This window comes from Anolis sagrei, chromosome 5 (genome assembly GCF_037176765.1).
Source record: "Anolis sagrei isolate rAnoSag1 chromosome 5, rAnoSag1.mat, whole genome shotgun sequence".
NCBI classification, from domain to species: Eukaryota; Metazoa; Chordata; class Lepidosauria; order Squamata; family Dactyloidae; genus Anolis; species Anolis sagrei.
Window position 1 is genome coordinate 99,650,795 of NC_090025.1, and position 27,118 is coordinate 99,677,912.

The following is a 27,118-nucleotide window of genomic DNA, read 5'->3' on the forward strand; positions in this document are numbered from 1 at the left end:
AGCTGCCACCAATATGTTTAGAGACGCTGGTTTATGTCTCTGTTTATCTTTAGTTGTGTTGTGCGGTGACTTTGGTAGTGTGGAATTCACCAAGCATAAAAGCAATGGAGGAGGCAGGTTTGAAATACAAAGAGAACAAGTTTTATTGTTAACAGAACGTAATTGTTGCAGTTTTGAGAATTTGAACTTGGCACAAGGCTTGATGTTACAAAATGGCTGGTTTGAGATACATACAGGCTTCTGATGTTACAATTCTACAAACTCCTTCTTTAGTGAAGTGCTTATACTACTTCAGAGTTCCCTATTGTGAATATCCACACTGTTTGCCCTATACTCGGAACAAACCACTGATCACCAGTCTTTCCTTACTGGCGATCCTTAAAACCCCCTCTGTTAGATTCTTTTAACCTAAGCAATCTAACAAGGTAACACCTTCAGCTCTCTTGCTGAAGAAATATTCACAAATTCTAAGAACTACTGAATTCTCACAGCTTCACAACACTCTGAACCTCTTCCCCGGGTCTCATCCACCGGACTAAACTACTTTTCCCAGAGTCCTTTCTTGACTCTGCTATTTCCCAGAGCCCTTAACTGGCTCTGCTCTTCTCCTCAGGGTCTCTTCCTCCTGACTGGAAATTAACTGCCACTTTCAAACCTTTTTCTCCTTAAGCTCCGCCCACCTCCTCTGCTGCCTTGTCTTGTCACCATGGCAACCTATCCCTCACAGCTAGGCCATGGCAATAAATGTAATACATAAATACAGATTCAACACAGTACATTAAACACTCTATAATAAACATTATAAATACAGTTTAAACACATTATAAATAACACTTTATAATAAACACATCTCTACACCTGGTTTAAAACTGGCTTCTCTGGCTTGAGGCAGAAGCAGGCAAAGCAAAGGGAGCAAATTCAGCATTCCCCAGTTTAAAACTGGCTTCTCTGGCTTGAGGCAGAAGCGGGGAAAGCAAAGGGAGCAAATTCAGCCTTCCCCCGGTTTAAAACTGGCTTCTCTGGCTTGAGGCAGAAGTGGGGAAAGCAAAGGGAGCAAATTCAGCCTTCTCCGGTTTAAAACTGGCTTCTTTGACTTGAGAAAGGAGCAGGCAAAGGAAAGGGAGCAAATTCAGTCTTCCTCGGTTTAAAACTGGCTTCTCTGGCTTGAGGCAGATGCGGGGAAAGCAAAGGGAGCAAATTCAGTCTTCTCTGGTTTAAAACTGGCTTCTCTCGCTTGACGCAGACGTGAGGAAACCAAAGGGAGCAAATTCAGCCTTCCTCGGTTTAAAACTGGCTTCTCTGGCTTGAGGCAGATGCGAGGAAAGCAAAGGGAGCAAATTCAGCCTTCCCCGGTTTAAAACTGGCTTCTCTGGCTTGAGGCAGAAGCAGGGAAAGCAAAGGAAGCAAATTCAGCCCTCCCTGGTTTAAAACTGGCTTGTTTGGCTTGAGGTAGACCCGGGGAAAGCAAAGGGAGCAAATTCAGCCTTCCCGGTTTAAAACTGGCTTCTCTGGCTTGAGGCAGATGAGGGAAAAGCAAAAGGAGCAAAATCAGCTTTCCCCGGTTTAAAACTAGCTTCTTTGACTTGAGAAAGGAGCAGGCAAAGGAAAGGGAGCAAATTCAGTCTTCCTCGGTTTAAAACTGGCTTCTCTGGCTTGAGGCAGATGCGGGGAAAGCAAAGGGAGCAAATTCAGTCTTCTCTGGTTTAAAACTGGCTTCTCTCGCTTGAGGCAGACGTGAGGAAACCAAAGGGAGCAAATTCAGCCTTCCTCGGTTTAAAACTGGCTTCTCTGGCTTGAGGCAGATGCGAGGAAAGCAAAGGGAGCAAATTCAGCCTTCCCCGGTTTAAAACTGGCTTCTCTGGCTTGAGGCAGAAGCAGGGAAAGCAAAGGAAGCAAATTCAGCCCTCCCTGGTTTAAAACTGGCTTGTTTGGCTTGAGGCAGACCCGGGGAAAGCAAAGGGAGCAAATTCAGCCTTCCCCAGTTTAAAACTGGCTTCTCTGGCTTAAGCCGAGGTCAAGGACCAGAATCATTTCTGACTTACTTCCTGAGTCAGAACGAAAATGGCGAGACTAGCTTTGGAAGGGCAAAGGGACTTCAGGTTTCCTAAAAAAAGTTCAAAATCGCTTCAAAAAGGTACTTTTTCCAAATTTATTCCGAATTACGAAGATTCCGACTGGACCTAACCATGCCTACTGCTCACAAAGAATCCACAAGTGTGCAAGATAAAGCTTAGTCCATATCCGCTCTAACATAGAGACTAAGTATTTTGCACTGTTATCTGATTATGTGGAAACCTAGGCCATATGATCCCACGGAGTGGCATGGCTTTATAAACTACTAAAAATTTGCATTGTTGTAACATGGGACCAAATGCTCGGCAGCCATCAGATCATGCCATTTTTCACTAGCTGAGCTTCTGAATCATCTTCAAGACCAATCCCATATAGAGCCAGACTGAGGCAAGATCCAGTGTGTCTTGATAGGATTTTTAGCTAGTGTATGAGCCAAAACTAGTAATAATTAAATGGCTCTTTTGTGGGGGAGTGGGCTATTAAGAAATCTTGGACATCTCTAGAAAGAACTGCTTTCCTTCTTAGAATACGTCTACCTTGTCTGAAGCATGCAGTTGATGTTTTCAATCCTTAATAGTTTTCGGTTTATGTGATTTCATCTTGGATGCTTGCTTATGGGGGAGATTGTGATTGGAAACGGATATGGGATTGTGTGATTATATAATTAATTGTTACTGTTTTAAACCTTTTATGTATTTATGATTTTATACTGGTGTTTATTGATATTGTGGCATCGAATTGCTGCCTGTGTTAGCTGCTCTGAGTCCCCCGCCCCCCTTGGGGTTGAGAAGGGCGGGGTAAAAATGCTGTAAATGAATCTATATAAATAAAAATGTAATGTTCGTTTGTGATATTAACAGAACTTAAAAACCACTGGGGGAATTGCCATCAAATTTGGACACTAGATACTATCTCAAGCAAGCTATGTACTCCATTCACAAAACCCCCAAAAAACACTTCCCCTCCCTCCCCCCTTCCCCCCTCAGAAAGACATCCAACCGTAAGCCTCAGGGAGGGAGGGGGAGGGAAGGAGTGCACGTGCATGGTCAGCAGCGAGTGTGCGTGCACAGCAGGCTCCCACAGAGGCTATCTGTTGAGGAGCTGGAGGAAAAGCCCTCATCCCCGCAGGCCTGCCTCTCTACCACTGATGGGATGGATTCGGGAGAAAGGAAACTCTGCGGAAGCAAAAGCAATCAAGCTCAGAGCAGATCCATTGATAACCCAGGCTCAGAATACAGAAACCCCAATCCTATTCATGTCAGGCAGGAAGACCCCATTCAAGCCCTCCCAACAGATGGCCATCCAATTCCAACCCCATTCTGCCAAGCAGGAAGACACCATTCATTCTACAAATATAGCACCCCAAGCATATAGGATCAAATAGCATAATAATAATAATAATCCAAAATAATAAATATATCAACTCTAATAGGCTTTAAATCAATGATACTAATACGTTTATATTTGTTAAAATTGTTCTTCATTTTAATTATTGTGTTTTAAGTGAGTTTTTTTGCACTACAAATAAGATATTTGCAATGTGCATAGGAATTCATTCATATATTTTTTTCAAATTATAATCCGGCCTTCCAACAGTTTGAGGTATTGTGACCTGGCCCGCTGTTTAAAAAGTTTGAGGACCCCTGGTCTATTGCTTCAACTGGAATTCCTCTCTTATCTGAGGGCCACAGCAATGCGTGGCAGGGTACAGCTAGTAAACATAATAAATGGACTACCATTAAATATGAAATATAAGCTGCCAACTGTTAAAGAGAGGATGTGTTTACATGTCTGAATGATCAGTTTATTTTTGAATTAAAATATTGCCTTCCAAAGGTTAATTTAGTTTTTAAATGTAGGCTTTCATATTCAAATTAGATGTGGAAATTGCAAATTGTGTGTGTGCGTGCATATGTGTGTTTCAACTCCAATTGGAAGCAGCAATATAAGCACGTTCAAGAATTATTTGGGTTAAAAAAAATAGTGTATTTAGAATATATTTGCTATCTAGCAATGCATATATTAATTAGACGTGTCACACAAACCTCACATCATTAGTCAAGTCAACTATTCTGGCTTCAGTGGTTCAGAGGTTGGGTCCATGATGTGTTAATATGTGGCTCATTAATGGAAAGATAGGCCAAGGTTCTCCAGGTTAAGACCTGGGTTCCAGGGGTAACTTCAGACTAGCGGACTGTGTGGATCCAGGAGTCTATAATTACTTCAAAATGCACTTTCAGCTCTTTGTGGGCCAAATGCAAGTAACCTATTTAAAATAATGATTAAAAAAACAACCTTGATCGTAAGTTCAACAGTAAGAGAAAGGAAATATGGTCAGAAAGAGTGCTGGCATGAAGTTTAAGGGTGCTATGAGGTGGTGCTTTATATTTAGTTTTTAGTTTTAATAACAATAATAACAATAATAATAATAATAATACTTTATTTACACCATCTCCCCAAGGGGACTTGGGCAGCTTACACAAGGCCAAGCCCACAATACAATTATACAATTATCTTTGTATAATTTAAAGAATTCACTTTGTGGGCAGCTACTCCCAGAATCTTAATGGCCATGCCAACGAGGTTGTTTTAAATGTGAATAAAAGAGAGTTACAAGATCATAAATGTACAACAACATCACTGACCTATAACAGGATGCCCGGCAGGATCATGGCCTGCTTAATAACAACTGAGATTCATTTTGGAAGACTAGTGCCAAGGTTTTGTGAGACTCATGACCTTTGTTTTGAATGATTACTAGTCTTGATAGGTGTGTATTACCTCCAGAATATAGGTCAGCACTATCTGACTACCAGTCATTAGACAGTAGTCATCCCTTTCTTGTCTTCCCATTCCTCAAAAAGTGCAGAGCTGTGCAAAAATAAAAGAATAATATACTTTTTTGTTTGTTTATAGTAATGGGTAGGAATCTCCTAAACCAGGGGTTCTCAAACTATGGCCCGGGGACTGGATACGGCCCCCCAAGGTCATCTACCCGGCCCTCGCTCAGGGTCAGCTTAAGTCTGAAACGACATGGAAGCGCACAACAGCAACAATTCTATCTCATCAGCCAAAAGCAGGCCCACACTTCCCATTGAAATACTAATAAGTGTATATTTATTAAAATTATTCTTCATTTTAATTATTGTATTGTTTTAAAGTGTTTTTTGCACTACAAATAAAGTATGTGCAGTGTGCATAGGAATTCATTCATGTTTTTTTCAAATTATAATCCAGCCCCCCAACAGTTTGAAGGACTGTGACCTGGCCCTCTGCTTAAAAAATTTGTGGACCCCTGCATTAGATAGAAGTCATCCCTTTCTTGTCTTCCCGTTCCTCAAAAAGTGCAGGGCTGTGCAGAAATAAAAGAATTATATACTTTTTTTGTTTATAGTATAGGAATCTCCTAAACTTTATATTAGTTTGTAACTAACAGAACTATGGTTTATGACAGTGGTTTTCAACTTGTGGGTCGCCAGATGTTTTGGCCTTCTAGAAATCCTAATAGCTGGTAAAATGGGTGGGATTTCAAGGAGTTGTAGGCCAAAATACCCACAGGCTGAGAACTACTGGTTTATGATGTTATGTTATGAGAGTTTTGTTTTTATTTTTCTTGGAAGAATCCTGTGCGTGATTTTTTTTTTTATGTGTGGAGGTCAGTGCACAACTGATCAACACACAGTCTTCACAGAATGAGGTTCCACTGGTGTCATAGTTACAAGACAACCGTGGCTTCTCAATCTGTTGCAGCCTTCCGCCTTTACAGCCGTTGTAACATGTTATCCTTCGCCTGCTCTGCTATTGAGGTCTTTGGTCTTTGGACTGTGCTTGGTCTAGAACCTCCCTCGCAAATAGAGATTCTACGGGGGTTGAATGAAAAGGGTTACTTGGGTTTGGATGGGAATATTTTAATCAAACACAGAAATAATCCTTAGAATGTGCTCTTTAACTATCATGATTCACTTTTCCACATAATCACCAGACAATTTGATACATTTCTGCCAACAATGAACATGTTTTCTGAAGTCGTCATGGAAGAAGTCGACACTCTGTTTCCGCAACCAGTGTCTCACAGTTCTCTCAACGTACCCCTCGTGCACAGATCTTCCGATAGCCAAGCAAAGCAATAATGTGACCCACACGTTCTTGTGAAATGCTGATTATGCTTGAAATTTCTCTCTTGAGTGATATGACGATCATCCTGAATCAATCTGTCAACCTTTTGCTTGTGAAACTCGGTAGTTGCTGTCACAGGACGTCCAACTCTTTATTTTTCACGCAAGTCAGATGTTTCCACCTCAACATCTTTAAACTTACTCGCCCAACGACGCACAGTACTCACATCAATACATTCACCATAAACAGTTTTGTATTCTCTGATTAATCTCCTTCTGCTGTCAATAATTCAACAACTACATGTTGCTGAAGTCGCATTGACTAAACGTCTGCGTAGGGTTCCATAATTTGCACTTTAACAACACAACAGTTCAATACTAAGGCTTCCTGCCAAAATGGAACTGTAGAGGAGAGTCTACTGAACAAGCCAGTACCTGCCGCATACCAGTACTGCCATCTGTTGAGATACGAAGGTGGAGGCATTGCTTTTCACTTTTCATTCAACCCTCGTATATACATTTGTTGCAACCTGGCATCTGAAGTTTATCTTACACAGCCTGTCACGTTTCAAGCAGCTATTTCCATACTCAGCAGTAGATGGAGCAATTGCCCGAAAGAGCTGCTTGCTTGATCTAATTCCTTGAGCCCCCTCCTTATCTTCAGTTACACAATAATTGTGAACGGTCCAGATGTGGCTTCTGTTAATGTACATACAATTCTCCCAGGCTCATATGAAAGCTCGTATCCCTATGATTTCATTCAAATAAGGCCACATTATAGTAATACCTAATTTTCTCTTGACTTCCAAAGGAATTTCACTGTAATTTCAGATTTGAATGGTATATAAGAATGCCCAAATCTCTAAATCTTTGTGAAGGTAGATCTTCCATGTTTACGTATAGTGTATCCTTTAACTTAAAAATGTGCCAGCATCACCTTTAGTAATAGTTTGGACATTTTTGGGAAGGAACTAATCTGCAGTATGAAATCAATGGCACGGCAGAATTTGGATTGCCTCCCAGCATGAAGCTTGAGACATCTTGTCTTATAGTTACTCGGGCCTTCTGTGACAAAGCCTTGAAAAGAGATGAATGTTTCATCTAAATTACATAGCTAAAATGGTGATACTGAAAAGAAAATGTAAGCTGTATAATCTCTGTGATGAATACCAATGATCAAAGCCCCTATGTATTTCTACTGATGTTAGTTATACTGCTGTTTTGTTTTGTATTTTTTAAAAGAAGAGAAAACCCAAATTTTCTTCTGTAGTCCAAAAAGTCTAACAAGCAATTTTTAAAATTTCTGCCGTAATTTCGAAGTGTCTTCAAAGTCTAGTAGTGCTTTTACTGTAATGACACTGACTCTGGTTCAATTAAAAGTAGCTTTCAGAAACACTCTTAGCAGTTTCTGTTTACACCTTTCCTGCAACCTCAGCTTCATTTTTGAAAAGAAGCCACGGTTGGTAAAAATAGATAAAAGGAAATGTCATTCTGTCTGATGTTGCGCTTGCGATTCATTTCGGAATTTCGGAATGATGTCTCTCTTTGTATAAACAGCTTTCAAAAGAGAACAGAGGAAGATGGCTGGACTTTTTAAAAAACACACTAACAATGTGCCACCCAGTTAATGAAATAATTGTGCACAAAGTGTCTACAGTAATACGAGGCTGTATATTCACATCTTGTCATGGATGTGTGTTGGGAAGTGGAGGATGGGAAGGCAGGATTACTTGTAGTTTCCAGGAGTGTTTGGAATCAATCGCTGATACTCAAGTGACATGTCATGGAAGTAGGTTTGTAGAATCTCAGTTTTCTGCTCCCAGGAAATGGTTATCATATATACCCTGTTGACAAGGCACTGGAGCTTGAGCACCTCAAAAATGCCACAAGCAAAACCGTGAAGGGACACCCAAGATTCGGGCAACCAGACTAATTGACAACTGGCAAATAGAGGAAGAAAACACGGAGGCAGTGACAGACTTTGATTTCTAGGTGCAAAGATTTGTGCAGATACAAACTGCAGCCAGGAAATCAGGAGACGCTTACTTCTTGGGTGGAGAGCAATAACCAATCTCATTAAAATAGTAAAGAGTAGAGACATCACACTGGTAACAAAGATCCTCATAGTTAAAGCAATGGTATTCTCCGTAGTAACCTACAGATGTGAGAGCTGGACCTTAAGGAAGACTGAGCGAAGGAAGATAGATGCTTTTGAACTGTGGTGTTGGAGGAAAATTCCGAGAGTGCCTAGGACCACAAGAAGATCCAACCAGTCCATACTTCAGGAAATAAAGCCTGACTGCTCATTGGAGGGAAGGATATTAGAGGCAAAGATGAAGTACTTTGGCTACATCATGAGAAGACAGGAAAGCTTAGAGAAGACAATGATGCTGGGGAAAATGGAAGGAAAAAGGAAGAGGGGCCGACAAAGGGCAAGATGGATGGATGGTATCTTTGAAGTGATAAATGGCATATGTATCAGAAACTAGTGCTGATGTGGTCTATTTCATGCAATTTTCTGAATCGGCAAATAACCAAACCTGATTCGTAACCCTTTTGGTACTAATGTTGCAGAGCGGTCCCTGGTCAAAAAAAAAAAAAAAGTTGGGAACTATTGATCTACACAATGTGTAGTAGGCATAGCTAGGTACTGTCAGAATCTTCATAATTCAGAATAAAGTCAGTAAAATTACCTTTTTTGAGGGCAATTTTGAAGTTTTTAAGAAAACCGGAAGTCCCTTTGCCCTTCTGAATCTTCTCTCGCCATTTTTCTTTCGACTCAGGAAGTTATTCAGAAGTGACTCAGCTTGCATGCTGGGATGCTTGCCTCCCAGCCAATGAGGGGAGAAGTTTCGGGGAGGAGAGGGGAGGGGCGGGGTTTTGGCACAACAGCCATTGCGCTATATAAAGAACAGCACATAGGCTCATTGTGAGCCCGGGAAGGGAAGGGGAAAGAGAAAAGGAAGGGAGGTTGTGAGAAGAGCGTCTGGAAGTGCAGGGCAAGTGGAGAAGGGCTGGGAGCAGGGCTCTTGCCTGCCTGCCTTGCAGCCGCTTGTGTGTTGTTGCTGTTGGGGGGTGGGGAGAAGAGTAGGGCAGGGAGAAGTGCTGTGACCTGCCTGGCTGACTGCCTTGTAACTGCTTGTGTGTTTTTGCTGTTGAGATTTGGGATGGGTGGGCAATGCGTGGGTAATATTGGGGTGTGAGGGTGCAGTTTGTTTCCTCAGTTTGCCTTGCGTTGCCAAATACGTCAAAATATTATCCTTCCTAAAGTAGTGAAATCAACTTCAAAAAGCCAAGAAGGTTTCTCCCTGCTGTTTGTGTCCTTAGTTGCTTTATAATACACCTTATTACTTAAATTACTTAAAAAATTGTCTAAAACCCATGGATTGTCTGAACATGTTGATATTTGGTATGCTGACAGAGGAGGATGTTTTCTACCACAGTGACAAGTTTTGTCAAAATTGGTCTAAAAATGAGGGAGAGATAATCCCTCGAAGTTTGTGCAGTGCCACGTGCTGTTTTTCGCGTATTGTGCAATCGCATCCACCATTAACGAAGTGATTCAGAAAGTTCGATGAGTTCTGAATTTTGTTTCGGAAAAATTCAGAATTCAATTCCGAATCAAGCCATGAGTTTTGAACCTTTTTTTGGATCAACCAAGCCTAATGTCTAGTACAGATTTGATCTGAGTGCAGTTGACTGGGGTCCAATGCATGGCAATTGAATTATCTTTTAAACCCCAGCAGGAAAGATTTGGACAACAAACAAGGACAACACAATTATTTTGTTTAGGTGACAAAATGAATGTCTCGTAGCAGGATATACACTTCAGTGACCACACCAATATTAAATCTGTCAGTCAAGTTTAATTCATCATAAAGAAGTAAACTACATTGGTATATTTAAGACACACACTTTGTTTTCTATGCACACTATCCACGGGACAGTCCCTTTTCCAAAATAACTACTTTTTTTCAGTCCCAGAAAAACACTTCTTCAGAAAGTCTTCACATTAAGTCAACTTTCTGTGCTTTTCCCTTTTCTTTTTAAAATTCATTTGAGAAGGGGGAAAAAGAACCATTAAACCTGAAAACATTTACATTGCAAGCCACATTTGAATGCATAAATTGGCATACAATAACCAATGTATCACAACCATGTTTTACTTAGTTCACTTTTGTTCATCAATAAAAGAATATAAAAATCTTGTTCAACAGAGTGTTAAGTGTATTAAAATAGATTTGTATAGTACTGCACAGTTTCTCCCGGAGTTGTGAAAATGGTTGAAGGGATTGTGTGCTGCCTAGTGATGGGCAACCCCAATCAATCAGTCAAAAGCCACATCCCTCGACTTTTCGGCACCATGTGATAGACTAGTGTGAATATCTCACCTGCGGCATGTGGAAATAGAGGCTTACTTTTGACCTACTTAAACATCAGAGTGTTATGTAGGGAGAGTAGGAAAACATCTTACTCTTTGTCCTTCCTTTTTTGACCACATGCGATTCTTTCTCAGGAGCACTTAAAGTTCTGGCTGACTGGTTCAACAGGCGGTCTAAAAACAATGAAGTGGCTTTGTGTTTTAAGGGAGGGGGTTGTTTCCTTTGTTTAAAGCAATAAAACATGTTTTTGTGGATCAAATCGCTCTAATAGGGAATGGCTAAAGGCTAACCTTAACAAATGATCTTACAATACTTTTTAATTTAAATTGCCATCCTAAGTAAACATATTGGGAATACTTTTTTAAAGATTCGATGGGATTTAGTTTGGAGTAGGTCCATATAGGATTACACTATTAATCTTAACTATATCCAAGAGCAGGGGTTGTGGCGCAGCGGATTATGCTGCAAAACTTACTGACTGAAAGGTTGGTGGTTTGAATCCGAGGCACCGGGTGAGCCCCCATTGTTAGCCTCAGCTTCTGCCAACCTAGCAATTCAAAAACATGCGAAAGTGACTAAATCAATAGGTACCACTTCGGTGGGAAGGTAACTGCGCTCCATGCAGTCATGTTGGCCACATGACCTAGGTGTCTACAGATAACGCTGGCTCTACAGCTTAGAAATGGAGGTGAGCCCCGCCCCCCAGAGTGGGACTTAACTAGACTTAATGTCAAGGGGAAGTCTTTACCTTTATACCCAAGAGCAAACCTCTAGATCAGGGGTCCTCAAACGTTTTAAACAGAGGGCCAGGTCACAGTCCCTCAAACTGTTGGAGGGCTGGATTATAATTTAAAAGCTCCTTCTTTGGAAGCTTTTAAACAGAGGCTGGATGGCCATCTGTCAGGGGTGATTTGAATGCAATATTCCTCCTTCTTGGCAGGGGGTTGGACTGGATGGCCCATGAGGTCTCTTCCAACTCTTTGATTCTATGATTCTATGATGCACACTGCACATATCTTATTTGTAGTGTGAAAACACTTAAAAACAATACAATAATTCAAATGAAGAACAATTTTAACAAATATAAACTTACTATTTCAATGGGAAGTGTGGGCCTGCTTTTGGCTGATGAGATAGGATTGTTGTTGTTGTGTGCTTTCAAGTCATTTCTGATTTAGGTTGATCCTGAGCGAGGGCCAGGTAAATGACCTTGGAGGGCCGTATCTGGCCCCCGGGCCATAGTTTGAGGACCGCTGCTCTAGATCTTAAATCTAGCTTCTCTCCTGGAATCTGAAATAGCGCTCCTGCTTACTGGTGTTCTCCTCGTATTGAGAAAAAAAAAAGGAGAATATGGGAAAGCTATTCTGAAAAGAAACTTGTTTGCCCATCACTAACTTCTGAGGTAGGCCTCAGGGTTCCAGCATAGGCTTGACCTATGAGGTGGTCAAATTGACCCTTGATGCATCAGGAAAACTAGCTAGTGAAAAAAATCAAATTAAATAAAGTCACATTCTCTAAGCATTTTCTCAGGCCAATGCTAAATGTATCATATATGGTTAAATTTAGTAAAATTATAAAAAAACATGATAAAAAACATTAATCGGAATTTGACAGCCCATATTTCTCCCTCGAAAACTCCTGATATATCAACTAAAAGAAATAACCCCATGAGGCAGTTTATTTCCTGTACTACTCAGCAGATAATTCTGCAAGCAAGAAAAGGAAGAGAAAAAAAAACGTGTTACATATTTCTTATTTTACAATAAAAATGCAGTACAAACATGTAAAGTTTTTGGCATCTCATTTGTACTATCTTGACAGGAAAAAAAGCAGCAACAAATATTATTTGCTTTCTTTCTTTAAAAAAAACCTAACCCATCCCAAACCAAGAAAGACCCAACCTGCTGAAGATATTTGTCACTATTATGGTTTATGTTAAACCTTCCACAAAAAACTCCATGAGAAAAATACATCAATAGCAAAATAAGTTGAAAGAACCTGCAAAAGTACGGGGTTTTTGCAGGCATACCTCTTTAAATACTTTAGAATGCATATACAGAAGCATCAGCATGAAAATACCTCAATATTTCACTAGAAATGCTAATTTCATACATTTTTTATTTAAATATCTGTAATTCTCAACTATAATACTGAAAAAATGATTTGATTTTGAAGGCTCTGTGAGTGTTCCACAAATGTAATTCTTCTCCATCAGCCCCTTCCCCAGTTCAACCTGAATCGACACAACATACTTTGTTCCGTTTTGTTTAAAAACTCGGAAACTCAAACTAAGTTCCAAGCCGTTCGCTTTTCATTTTTGTTACCCATCTCCATTTTTTTCCTCCGACTCTACCATCTACTTTGCATACTAGCTCACTAATTCTTTGTATTTAAAACTATTTTTCCTTCCAAAAGGAAAGCATTTTCAAACCCTTCCCAAAGGTCACTCCGTCCCATCCTCCCCCTTCCTCACCGGCTGACATATGCTGCTTCATTTTCCTCATTCATTAAATACATTAAGGCCAACACAACAAGAGAGAGATCGGGAGACAGAGAGAGAGAGAGAAGAAAAGAAGATTCTAAACGCTGAAAATCTCAGCAATAGAAAACTGCAGCGGGACATCGGTGAAAAGTTGCCATGACACTGAGTTGTAACATTGGACCAAATGGTTCCCCCAATGTCCGGATGCGATAAAAGCGGTCCGACATCGATTCTCCTCATTTTCTTTCATGATACAATTTGTCGTTTCCCCATCAACATTACATGTGTGTGTGTGTCTGCATGTATCCCAAGATCACGTTTTGTCTCTGTGTTGTATTTGTTCGTAATGAGAAACGGGGCCCCTGGGCAGCCTGTCAGTTGTTCCCCTGTGTGGGCTGCAAGGCTTTGTGGAGAGCGGTGGCTGAGGCAGGAGACGGTTTGATCCAGGGGACAGTGAGCAGGGAGGAGGTGGTGGTGGTTGTCATTGTAACCTGAATCATCTGCTCACTCTGTATCAGTCTAACCAGAGTTTTGAGGCGCTCCAGTGAGGACTGGACCCCTTTCTGCTGGGCCAGTAGGCTGCTTTTGAGCTCTAAGCACTTCTGTCAAAAGAGAAACGGGGAGAAAAGAGTCAGCACAATTTCAGTTGGATGTCCCTCTTATGGCAAACAAAAAGCAAGGAATTATGGGATTCATATAGATAGTAAATTAGTAGAAAAACAATTCAATTTGAAATGTACACTGATCCAAGTATGGAAAGAGGAAATAAATAGGGTGAATTACAGGAAGCGATCAACCCCCTGTTCAAGGAGCTCCATTGGCTGCCGTTCATCTCCCGGTCCCAATTCAAGGTGCAGGCCATCACCTATAAGGCCCTGAACCATTTGGGACCACCTACCTTTGTGACCGCATTTCCTACCATAAACTTGCACGATCTCTTCAATCTTCTGAAGAGACCCTCCTTTCACCCCTCTTATCACAAGCACGACTTGTGGGAATGAGAGAGAGAGCCTTCTCCGCTGTGGCCCCCCAGCTCTGGAACTCGCTACCTGGTGAGACTAGGCAAGCTCCCACCCTAGCAGCCTTTAAGAAAGATCTAAAAACTTGGCTTTTTCAATGTGCCTTCCAAGAGTGACCATTCAACCCATTTTGTTTGTTTTCATCTACACTTGTCCTCATTATGCACTTTCCCCTGTCCTTAATAAACACCAAACCCAAAGACAAAAGATTTTGGAAAATTATATATACATGAAGAAACAGAAAATTTTAGACATCAAATTCCAAATGAAATCAGAATACTTCCTATTGGGTTTTATAGAACGTAATAAAGAAGTGCTCCTTAACTAGCTAACGACGGCAGCGAGAATAACATATGTGAATATGTGGAGACAAAAGGAAATTCCTACAAAGGAACAATGGATAATGTAAGTCACGGAAATGATGAACATGGAGGAACTGACCCAACTTCTAAAAAGACATTACGGAAAGCCGATTAAAAAGACTAACTGGCATTTATTCCGAGTTTATATGGAAAAAGAGAAGAGAAAATTAATAATTTAGCCAGCATCTTTGGTCAAAGTCTTCGCCAACAAAAGATATACCTGAGGAGGAAAGGACTAAAATAAAGACACCGCAAGAAGAATGAGGTTCCCAGGATGGGAAGAATTTGGAAGTACAACTATTGTCATTACTGTATGCTTTTTTATTTATTTTTTATTTTCCCTTTTCCCCTCTTTTTTCTCTTCTCCTTTCCTACTTTTCTTCAATGTTTTTTGTTCTCCCACTTTATATGTAAAACAATTTACTTTTTATTTTATTTTAATAAAAATTAATTAAAAATTAAATAAAAACCAAACCCCACTGCTCCCCCTTTTTGGGCTCCTTCCTTACAAATCCACTTTTTTATACACTCTTGTATTCTGATCTCATCCCAGTTTTTAACATTTTAGCTCGTGCATTTGGCCTGCCTTTTGTGTTTGATTTTTTATTATGTTATCTTGCACTGTTTATTTTATTCTGTTATTTTATGTATTCTGCTGTTTTGTTTTGTTTCTATTTTGCTGTATTATTTTGGGGCTTGGCCTCATGTTAGCCGCCCCGAGTCCCCTTTGAGGAGATGGTGATGGGGTATAAATAAAGATTATTATTATTTATTTATTTATTTATTTATTTACTTACTTACTTACTTTGCTTATATACCGCTGTATCTCAAGCCCGAAGGCAACTCACGGCGGTTCACAAACAGTAAAAACAGTAGAAACAGCAGTGGTTCCATACAACATATAACAATTGACTTAACACATTATCCATAAATTACCAATAAGCAATTACAATGCACAATTATTACAAAAAACAACCGTACCCCTATTATTATTAGAAACACAACAAGATGAGTCCACAGCAGACACTCTGCTGGCTGTTGTATTGGATCACACGCCAGATACTTCCCAAGTGTCTAGGACTGTGTGATGTATCAGCAAATAATGCGTGCAGATCCCAGTAAGGTGGCCTTCTGCAGCTTGCAGATGGTTGTGGTTGTTGTTATTATTATTATTTGAAACACAACAAGATGAGTCCACAGCACACACTCTGCTGGCTGTTGTATTGGATCATACGTTGGACACTTCCCAAGTGTCTAGGACTGTGTGATGTATTGGTAAATAATGTGTGCATATCCCAGTAAGGTAGCCTTCTGCAGCTGGCAGATGGTAACCTTGTCAGTGCTGATTGTGTCAAGGTCTTTAGGCACTGCACCCAGTGTGCCGATCACCATTGGGACCACCTTTAGTGGTTTGTGCCAGTCTTTACAGTTAGATCTTTAAAACCTCCTATCGTGTCATTTTTCCAGTTGTTTTATTATTATTATTATTATTATTATTATTAAATATTAATATTTATTACATTAATTTGTGGATTAACTCAATTAAACATCTAAGAATTAAGGAAGTACAACAGAAAATACTGACAAAATGGTATAGAAGCCCTTACTAATTTGCCCATATTATCAAAAACGTAACAAAATTATGTTGGCATACATGTGGTGAAACAGTAACCTTTATGCCTATGTGATGGGAATGTGACAAGGTACAAAAAATAAAGGGTGTGATGGAAGAAATATCGGGGCTAAAAATAGAGCCAAATTTTAAAAAATGGTATGAATATTTAGCTGACTATATGCTCCAGGATTGTATCATTGAAAGGAAAAATAAATATATAAATGGATATCCTATGGGCAACTGGGTCTCAAATTGGAGAGAACTGATAGTCAAAGTGGCCTACAAAGCCCTAAACGGTTCCGGCCCAAAATACCTGTCTGACCGCATCTCGGCCTATGAGCCCACGAGGACTTTGAGATCGTCTGGGGAGGCCCTTCTCTCGATCCCGCCTGCCTCACAGGCACGCCTGGCGGGGACGAGGGATAGGGCCTTCTCGGTGGTGGCCCCCCCGGCTGTGGAATACCCTCCCTGTAGACATCAGACAGGCGCCCTCCCTTATGACATTCCGCAAGACACTAAAGACGTGGTTGTTTGAGAAGGCGTTTGACTAAGTGCTACAACAATTGGTGATGATTGGAACGGAATATGGACAACGAGATTGGATTGTGATTCTATTATGAGACGTCGCGAATGATTTAGTGTAACTGTATTATTGATAGTGATGTTGTTATTGTTATTTGTGATATTGCCTCTATTGTAAATTGTTTTTATATGTTGTACACCGCCGTGAGTCGCCCTAGGGCTGAGAACGGCGGTCTACAAGTGTAGTAAATAAATAAATAATAAATAAATAAGTGAAGGGGAAAAGAAAATACAAGGAATATCTCCACGATCCAGCAAATAGAATAAAAGCCGAAATTGAATCTCAAATGTTCCTGGAGGGAGATAAGAGAGTGGGAGAGGAAGTGGGGCGGGAAATAAGGAGAAAGATATAAATCGGAGACTAAGATGGAATTAGAAAGGAGTAGAAATTGAGCTATACTGGAAGAGTATGTAATCTCTTTGTCGATTTTGTTTCTCTAATACTTCTGTAATATAATGGTAGAGGTTACAGAACTTAATTTTTAAAAACTATGGCAAACAGCTCATCAATGTCAGTGTCTTTAAGTGTCTTGGCATTGCCACGGTGGCTAAATGGGAGCGCTTGAGCTGGGATCCTAGGCTCCCTTCTCCCTTGCGAATTACACTGAAGATGGGGGAGTAGAGTCAAAAGCATGCTGGAATCTGAATTAATGCCCAGGATTACAAAGGGGGGGGGGGGGTTGGATTTTTATTCATGTCTCGGTTGGCTAGCATCCAAAGAACAGCACAATTAATTCGATGTGCCCCAGGGGTATTTCTCAAATTACAGCTCTCTCTCCCTGCCCCCAAAATCCTAGTTCTTCAGGAGAGGCCACCTCGGAAATGAAGGGACTTTGAAAGCAATTTGCAATGCGACATGGAGTGTGTGCAACTCATATAGTGAAAGTGAATTTCCAGTATTAAAAAATACGTTTTTTTTCTCAAAACATTTATTCCTACTCAATACTTACAATTTTATGTTTATTATATGCATGTTTGTACTACGGGATAATACAACAGTTAAACAATCTGAAGCATGCTTTCAGCTTCAGTCTTCCCAGACCACAAACTGACCTATTTCACTTTGTATGCTCATTCTGACTAAACAGATCAATCCGTATACCGTTTCTACAACTCAAGGTGAATTGAATGCTAGCTGTTTGCTTAATTCTTCGTTGTGTGTATCGCCAACAGATAAAACGTTGGCTACTCAAAAAGAGTTGATATCACAAGGGGTGGGCCTGATCTATATAAATAAAAATGTAATGTCCATTTGTGGGATTAACATAATTCAAAAACCACTCGACAAATTGCCACCAAATTTGGCCACAAGACACCTACTAACCCAAGGAGTGACCATCACTCAAAAAATTAATTTTGTCATTTGGGAGTTGTAGTTGCTGGGATTTACCTACAATCAAAGAGCACTCTGAACTCCACCAATGATGGAATTGAACCAAATGTGGCACACAGGACTCCCATGACCAATAAAATACTAGAAGGTTTTGGTGGACATTGACCTTGAGTTAGGGAGTTGTAGTTCACCCACATCCAGAGAGCACTGTGGACTCAAACAAAGATAGTTCTGGACCAAACTTGGCACGAATATTTCACATGCCCAAATATTAACACAGATGAAGTTCGGGAAAAATAGACATTCACATTTGGGAGTTACAGTTACTGGGATTTATAGTTCACCTACGTCAAAGAGCATTCTGAACCCCACCAATGACGGAACTGGGGCAAACTTCCAACACGGAACCCCCAGGACCAACAGAAAATAATTAAGGCCATCTAGCCCAACTCCCTTCACCAAGGAAAGAAATGTAATCAAAGACCTCCTGACAAAGAGCCATCCAGCCATAGATATAGATAGACAGATATGATTCACACACAGAGAGATATAGATTTGAAAGGGACCCCTAAAGAAGGACAATTATATGTTGTATGTTCCAGAGTAGGCAAACCAGACACTCTCCACATCAACACTGACAAAGAAACAGCACGAAATACTGTTTACCCACAAGCATAAAGAAATTACATGTATTAGAAACCAACACTTTCTCATCACCAGACTGGGCCACAACAACGCATTGCTAGTCTATATAAATAAAAATGTAATGTTTGTTTGTGGGATTAACATAACTCAAAAACCACTTGACAAATTGACACCAAATTTGGACACTACACCTATCAGGCCAACGAGTGACCATCATTCATAAAAACACTGAAAAACACAGCAGAAGAGACTTTAAAAGCCAAAAAATAAAAATTACATTACAATGCATGCACAAAACCACATGCAAACACACATTTATACACATATACGCAAATACACACACATATACGCACACAAAACATACACCGACTAGGCCACAGCAATGTGTGGCAGGGTACGGCTAGTGTCATATGTGTGTGTGTGTGTGTGTGTGTGTGTGTATGGAATGAAGGGCTAAAGCGGGGGCCTTCATTGTCTCAACCCAACGATGACAAGCCATTCGGGGAAAACAAGTTTGAAACACATTTTTCAACGAGAAACTGGCTTAAATTCCGCATACCACTACTTGAGCGACATTCCTCTCTGAAGGATGCCAAGCTGCATTGTCTTCCTATGAATATCTTACGCAAATCGTGGGCAACAAAAAATAATCAATTTCATGCCAACCTTGTGCCAATTCTAAATATGCATAATTTCAAATACAGCAGACCTTGTGCTCTTGCACAAAGGCATCATTACGCACAGGGCACAGAAAGCCTCCTCTAACATTTTTCAGCTATCATGACATGCCCCAAGGCTCCCATGATGCCGTGTGCAAGACAGGAAGAGGAGACCGGCAGACATGCAATTAGTGCTTATTAATAATTATTGTAATACAGGAAAGGGGTGAAACTGAATAATTTCTGTTGCTACCAACATGTATACAAACAAGTTTACAGATATTATTTCTGACTGTATCCCTATAAGACAGGTACAGACACACGTTGTGTGACATGAGCTTGTTGAAATAAGGATGGAACAACCATTATGTCAAAATAAAATCCAGTTAACGCTTAGTGTGTGTAGGATGTGGAATATGTAGTGTCTAGATAAAAAGCCATGAATGTTGTCATCAAACAGAGGCATATACTTTTACACATATAGTGAAAGTAAAACCTCCCCAATGCATATTTGAAATAATTATATTTTAAAGTTTAATATACAATTTTGAAATGTAGCCTTTTGTACTGTAATGTGCAGGGTCCATTTATCCCTTGGTCTCTTAGCATCCCATTACATTCAATTGCTTTTTAATTTAATTGTGTTTTATTGAATCTAGCCTCTCAGTCGCCCCATTTTAATCTAATGAAAACCTCAAGAAGTAAGCTATTTTGTGGCATATTTTAATTGCTGTCATCAGTTTAGATCTTTATTTAAAATTGTAGTTCTGCCGTCTCCAGCCAAAGCCTCCATTTCAACAATGAAGTGTGCACGCTTTTCATTTTCTAATTCTGATGTCTATCCAATTTCACATCTTAGTAAGAAATTCCCACTGATTTAGAGCTGGAGGTACAAATAAAACATTTCAACTTCAGCCTCTCAACTAAGGGGAGCACTATTTCTGAGACTCCGAGTGAGGAGGAGAGAGCAGGCATGCTTGGCGCATGGCAGTGTGATGATGATGATGATGATGATGATGATAATAATAATAATAATACTTTATTTATACCCCGCCACCATCTCCCCGCTGGGGACTCGGGGCGGCTTACATGGGGCCAAGCACAGACAACAAATTACAACAGAATAAAACCAAAAACGCAAACAATAAACAACAACATCATAATTACATAACACATATGAATACATAACAATATAAAAGTCCACAGTACTCTCTGGATGTACATGTGATGCGCATGTACAGGCGATGGGAGAGCATGTGGGGCTGGAGGGAGTTCCTTCAAGGCATGGCGGTTCTGTGTGGGAGGTTTGGCCCACTCCTATTATCAGTGGGTTTCAGAATGCTCTTTGATTGTAGATGAACTATAAATCCCAGGAATTATAACTCCCAAATATCAAGGTCTATTTTTGCCAAATGCCACCAGTATTCACATTTGGGTATATTGAGTATTTGTGCCATGTTTGGTCCAGATCTGTCATTGTTTGAGACCACAGTGCTTTCTGGATGTAGGTGAACTACAACTCCAAAATTCAAGGTTGATGCCCTCCAAACACATTCAGTATTATCTGTTGGTCATGGGAGTACTGTGTGCCAAGTTTGGTTCAATTCCATCGTTGGTGGAGTTCGGAAAGCTCTTTGATTGTACGTGAACTATAAATCCCAGCAACTACAACCCCCAAATGACAAAATCAATCCCCCAACCCCACCAGTATTCAAATTTGGGCGTATTTGGTATTTGTGCCAAATTTGGTCCAGTGAATGAAAATACATCCTGCATATCAGATATTTACATTACAATTTGTAACAGTAGCAAAATTGCAATTATGAAGTCGCAATGAAAATAATTTTTGGTTGGGGGTCACCACAACATAAGGAACTATATTGAGGGGTCACGGTATTAGGAAGGTTGGGAACCACTGGGATAGACCCTATCTAGTTTCTAGATATGGTTATCATAGTTTTCTATGGGTAGATAGACAGTGACTGACAGATGACTTATGTGCTGTATCTCAAAAATTAGAGCTGAGAGGGGAAAACTGGTGCCATTTTTGGAATCAGAAGGTCAAATATACCGAGAAACAGGGCTAAAATCTGAGGCACCAAAATGTGTGTTGCCCAGTGTTAAAAAACAAAATGTGATTGGCTACTAATGCAGATGACATTTAAAAATTTAATACATAGAAACACACCAGAACAGCAAAACCTATACAGTGTGAACTTTAACAAAAGGTGCAGTATGGAACTTATGGTAGAGATGCTTGTTACTTAACCCTCTCACTTTGAGCAGGAAAACATAATTAAAATGTTGGGTTGTTGTATGTTTTTCGGGCTGTATGGCCATCTCCTAGAAGCATTCTCTCCTGATGTTTTGCCTGCATCTACGGCAGGCATCCTCAGAGGTTGTGAGGTCTCACAACCTCTCAGGATGCCTGCCATAGATGCAGGTGAAACGTCAAGAGAGAATGCTTCTAGAACATGGCCATACAGCCCCAAAAACCTACAACAACCCAGTGATTCCAGCCATGAAAGCCTTCGGCAATACATTAACATGTTGTGGCTGATCGATTTTATAGATCTTTCGCAACTGTTCTAAAAAAATGTACCTGAGGCCTTTGTAACATTTTGGAGGGAAGATTCAAAGAGCTGTAGTCTTTGAAAAAGTAACTTTCCCACCAGATTCTCTTAGCTAGATTGAGGCTTAGAAAAGGAAAGGGGAAACTTCAAACTACAAGAAAGCAGATTCCATCTGAACATTAGGAAGAACTTCCTGACTGTGAGAGCTGTTCAGCAGTGGAACTCTCTGCCCTGGAGTGTGGTAGAGGCTCCTTCTTTGGAAGCTTTTAATCAGAGACTTGATGGCCATCTGTTGGGGGTTCTTTGAAGGCAGTTTTCCTGCTTCTTGGCAGGGGGTGGGACTGGATGGCCCATGAGGTCTCTTCCAACTCTAGGATTCTATGAAACTGCTTTTATACTTTTATACACATGATTTCAAACATTATATATGATTAACCAATTTCACAAACTAACACATAGCAGTATACCTTCACTGCATTATTGAGGTGGCATTCTTTATCGTCTAGCTGCCTGTGTTCTCCTCTCAATTCACTGTTCCTCTTCAATAATTTCCTCTTCTGCTCTTCTTTGACTGTGAAACAAAAGCAACAGAATACATTTTCTTTATGTCGGGAGTGACTCGGGAAACTGCAAGTCACTTCTGGTGTGAGAGAATTGGCCGTCTGCAAGGACGCTATCCACGGGATGCTCGGATGTTTTATCATCCTTGTAGGAGGCTTCTCATGTCCCCGCATGGGGAGCTGGAGCTGACAGAGGGAGCTCAACCTGTTCTCCCCACATTCAAACCCAGTGATTCCAGCCAGGAAAGCCTTCGACAACAACATTTATATAGTTTTACAATTACAAATGGTCCTTTGAAGCCAACTATAAAGCTGATGTAGCCCTTGGTGAAAATGAGTTTGACACCCCTGTTCTAAGCCATACAGTTTTTTTTTTTTTAAAAAAGCATTTGCTATTACTGTTGAATATATTAAGCAAATGACCAATTATGCCTACTATATGAATAATTCAACTTGCAGGAGATACAGAAAAGGATTTTATAAACACAGTGGATTATCCACCGCTGGGTTGGGGCTGTTGCACTGTGCCCAGAAGGTACGGATATATTATTTATTTATTTACGACATTTATATGCCGCTCTTCTCACCCCGAGATTCAGAGTGGCTTACAAGATATATACACATGCAATATATTATATTATTAGCATAGTTCAAGCAGTATTAAATATATTGTATTATACCATTATATTGTAATATTATTAGCAATATTACGTGTAATAGAAATATCTAATTATAGTATCATATTATTATAATTAGATATTTCTTTCGAATTATATTGCATTATTATATTGCATTACATTATAATGTTATAAATGCTATATGTATATACAATACATTACATTACATTACATTACATTATCAGAATAGCACAGGAGACAAGATGGAACTGTCTTCTGCCCCCCCCCCTTCACTCTGACTCACAGTGGAAGTTGGTGCTGGGGGGAGGGCCCCCCAACTGATAACATATGCAGGAGACAAGATGGAACTGTCCCCTGACCCCCCTCTCTTCACTCTGGCCCAGAGTGGAAGTTGGTTCCGGGGGGGGGGGTGGAGTGGCCCATAACTGATGACATATGCAGGAGACAGGATGGAACTGTCCTCTGGCCCCCCTCTCTTCACTCTGGCCCAGAGTGGAAGTTGGTTCCGGGGGGGGGGGGGGGGGTGGTGGAGTGGCCCATAACTGATGACATATGCAGGAGACAGGATGGAACTGTCCTCTGGCCCCCTCTCTCTTCACTCTGGCCCAGAGCGGTAGTTAGTGCTGGGGGGAGGGCCCCCCAACAGATGACATATGCAGGAGACAAGATGGAACTGTCCCCTGGCCCCTTCTCTCTTCACTCTGGCTCAGAGCGGAAGTTGGTGCTGGGGGGAGGGCCCCCCAATTGATGACATATGCAGGAGACAAGATGGAACTGTCCCCTGGCCCCCTCTCCACTCTGGCCCATAGTGGCGTTTGGTGCTGGGGGGAGCGGTACCCAACTGATGGCATATGCAGGAGACAAGATGGAACCGGGCCCTGGCCCCCTCTCTCTTCATTCTGGCTCAGAGCAGAAGTTGGTGCTGGGGGGAGGGGCCCCCAACTGATGGCATATGCAGGAGACAAGATGGAACTGTCCCCTGACCCCCTCTCTTCACTTTGGCCCAGAGCGGAAGTTGGTGCTGGGGGGAGGGGTCCCCAACTGATGACATATGCAGGAGACAAGATGGAACTGTCCCCTGGCCCGATCTCTCTTCACTCTGGCCCATAGCGGAAGTTGGTGCTGGGGTGAGGGGTCCCCAACTGATGACATATGCAGGAGACAAGATGGAACTGTCCCCTGACCCCCTCTCTTATCTCTGGCCCATAGCAGAAGTTGGTGCTGGGGGGAGGGGTCCCCAACTGATGAAATATGTAGGAGGCAAGATGGAACTGTCCCCTGGCCCCATCTCTTCACTCTGGCCCAGAGCGGAAGTTGGTGCTGGGGGGCGGGGTCCCCAACCGATGGCATATGCAGGAGACAAGATGGAACTGTCCCCTGCCCCCCTCTCTCTTTCTTTAAACAGGTTTTCACATCCCTTATACAGAAACTGTCCTCATGCCAGTAATATCTAACCCAAAGGCAAGCTGCCCACTATCCGGAATAGACAGAACAATGTACCTACTGCTCACAAACCAAGCGTGAACTGACCTCAATGAGAATAAATGAAGGACTACATTGAACACAAAACTGAGATGGAGACTTGATTTTCCTTCAGCTACACAATGCATTATATACCCTACCCTAGGAATTAATGCCTGTCATTCATTTGAATGGGAAAAGTTAAACGCTGCTCTCTGGAGCATTGTTCAGGTTGGGACGAAGCACAAAAGAGCAAAGTCATTAGTGAGCAGAAGTCTCCTACATGATCAAATTGCGGGTTAACAGGCTGCCCTCCCGTTTCTCTTTTCTAAAGCCGAAATGAAAAACATAAAGTACGCTAAGAAATGATTGGGCTGCATCCAAGCATGCAAACTCTCATTTAGATAATGTGTGAGAATAGTAATCAGTGAACTCTGGCCAGACAGCTACTCATGTCTTGTGATGATGGCTGCTTCTAAGATGCTTGCAATCCACCCCCTGAGGCTATTCCAATTCTGAAGTTGCTGACACTTGAGAAATCATTTCTTATAATCCTTCACACCAGCACATACCTGTTTTATGAGTAACATAGGACTGAACGATAGCCAGAGTTCCAGTCCAAGGCATGTTTTCCTCTTTCTTTAACACCTGTAGATTTCCGGGAATAACAGATGTGAACAATTCAAGAGCATGTCTAAATCATACACTGTTGCTTTAAATGATAAATTATTATTATTAAAATTATTATTATTATTATTATTATTATTATTATTATTATTATTATTACTAGCCACCCCCTGCCACGCATTGCTGTGGCCCAGTCTGTGTATGTGTGTTGTGTGTATATATATTTGTGTATATATGTGTGTTTGCGTTTATATATGTGGCTTTGTACATGCGTTGCAATGTATTTTTTTGGTTTTTGGCTTTTTAAGTCTCTTCTGCTATGTTTTTGTGTTTTTATAAGTGATGGTCACTTGTTGGCCTGAGAGGTGGATTGTGTCCAAATTTGGTGTCAATTCATTCAGTAGTTTTAGAGTTATGTTAATCCCACAAACGAACATTACATTTTTATTTATATAGATTATTAGGTTGTGTGTATCCTTGCCTGTAAGACTCCCCAAGACATTGTTTCTTAGAAAAAAGTCATCCATCTTTGGGTGGTTGTAGGTTTTTTGGGCTGTATGGCCATGTTCTAAGGGTGCCTGCATCTATGGCAGGCATCCTCAGGGGTTTTCCTCACAACCTCTGAGGATGCCTGCCACAGATGCAGGCAAAACATCAGGAGAGAATGCTTCTAGAACTTGGCCATACAGCCCGAAAAGCCTACAACAACCCAATGATTCCGGCCATGAAAGCCTTCGACAATACATATCCATCTTTACCCTAATGACTACTGCTGCTGCTCCAAAGGCTCACAGAGCTCCAAAGGAGGGAAGGAGAGCCCAGGGCAGCCACATGTGCCTGTAGGGCATATCAAATGTAGCTGCTCAGGGTTCTACTTCCCATCCCTCCTTCTCCTGCTCTTCTTTGTGAAGTAGCATGGGCTGCCTCTTGAAGGCACACTCCTTGGACCAGCTTTCTGAGAGGGAATTTGCCCTTGAAGATAGAGATGATGGTGAAGGAGGAGGAAGAAGTGGAAGAGGAGCCACTTTCGTCACCAGGTGCAGAGACCCGGAAGAAGGGGAGTGAGTAAGCAAAGAGCAGCTGAGTCCCATGGCGGTGGAGGCCAAGACACATGTCAAGAAGAGGCCCTTTCCGGGACTGATGCTGGGGTCACATGTGACTGGACCAGCCTTCCTCTCAGCAGAGGTGTGAGAGAGGAGGCCTGAGAAAAGAGCCCAAGGGGCCGCATTCAGCCTGCGGGTCGGGGTTTGCCCATATCTGCTCCAAACTCTGCTACTTTATCATGGGATGATGGCCCTGGGCGCTTGAAAACTATGACAGTGGAGCAAAAACATGTCAGCTTCTGTTCAACGGCTAACGTTTCAAGTATAAAGCTAGTGGAAGGCTCTGTTTCTGGTACCTGATCACTAGCTAAACTCATTACAAAGAAGCAACATTATTTTTTAAAGTCACTTGAGGTTAAATTGATGATGTGGAATAGTTGCGATCTGCATTGATGGAACAACCATGCACACAAGCACAAGGTATTTGGAGTCATCAAAATACATGCAATCCCTCAATACACATACATACATGTATCAATCACTAGCTGTCCCCTGCCATGCATTGCTGTGGCCCAGTCTGTGTATATGTCTTTTGTGTGTATACAGTATTCCAATGTGCCTTCAGTGATTGAATGTAAGACACTCCCTGACCAAACTTCGCATAAAATGACCTGCAAATGTTTTCCCTATGCAAGCTCACTTATAGGGCAGTGAGCAATGATTATGTAAGCCGCCCTGAGTCCCCCTAGGGGAGATGGAGCGGGGTATAAATAAAATAATAATAATAATAATAATAATTATTATTATTATTATTATTATTATTATTATTATTATTATTATATTTGTGTGTATGTGTATATATGTTTGTTTGCATACACACACACACACACACATATATGGTTTTGTGTGTGCGTTGTAATGTTTTTTGTTGTTTTTTGCTTTTTAAGTC

At 41.1% G+C, this 27,118-nt stretch overlaps 1 protein-coding gene across 2 annotated transcripts in view; it reads right to left on the bottom strand.

Moving 5' to 3' along the window:
- Nucleotides 1-10,034: 10,034 nt before the first annotated feature.
- PHF21B (PHD finger protein 21B) overlaps nucleotides 10,035-27,118 on the bottom strand; it is a 239,156-nt gene continuing 222,072 nt past the window's right edge. For both annotated transcript variants that reach the window (XM_060778145.2, XM_060778146.2), the window contains 3 exons: nucleotides 25,072-25,147; nucleotides 22,308-22,411; nucleotides 10,035-13,654 (listed from right to left, as the gene is read on the bottom strand). In XM_060778145.2, coding sequence (XP_060634128.2) covers nucleotides 13,427-13,654; nucleotides 22,308-22,411; nucleotides 25,072-25,147 — 408 coding nt within the window. In that variant the 3' untranslated portion in view covers nucleotides 10,035-13,426. The remainder of the gene's footprint in view (nucleotides 13,655-22,307; nucleotides 22,412-25,071; nucleotides 25,148-27,118) is intronic.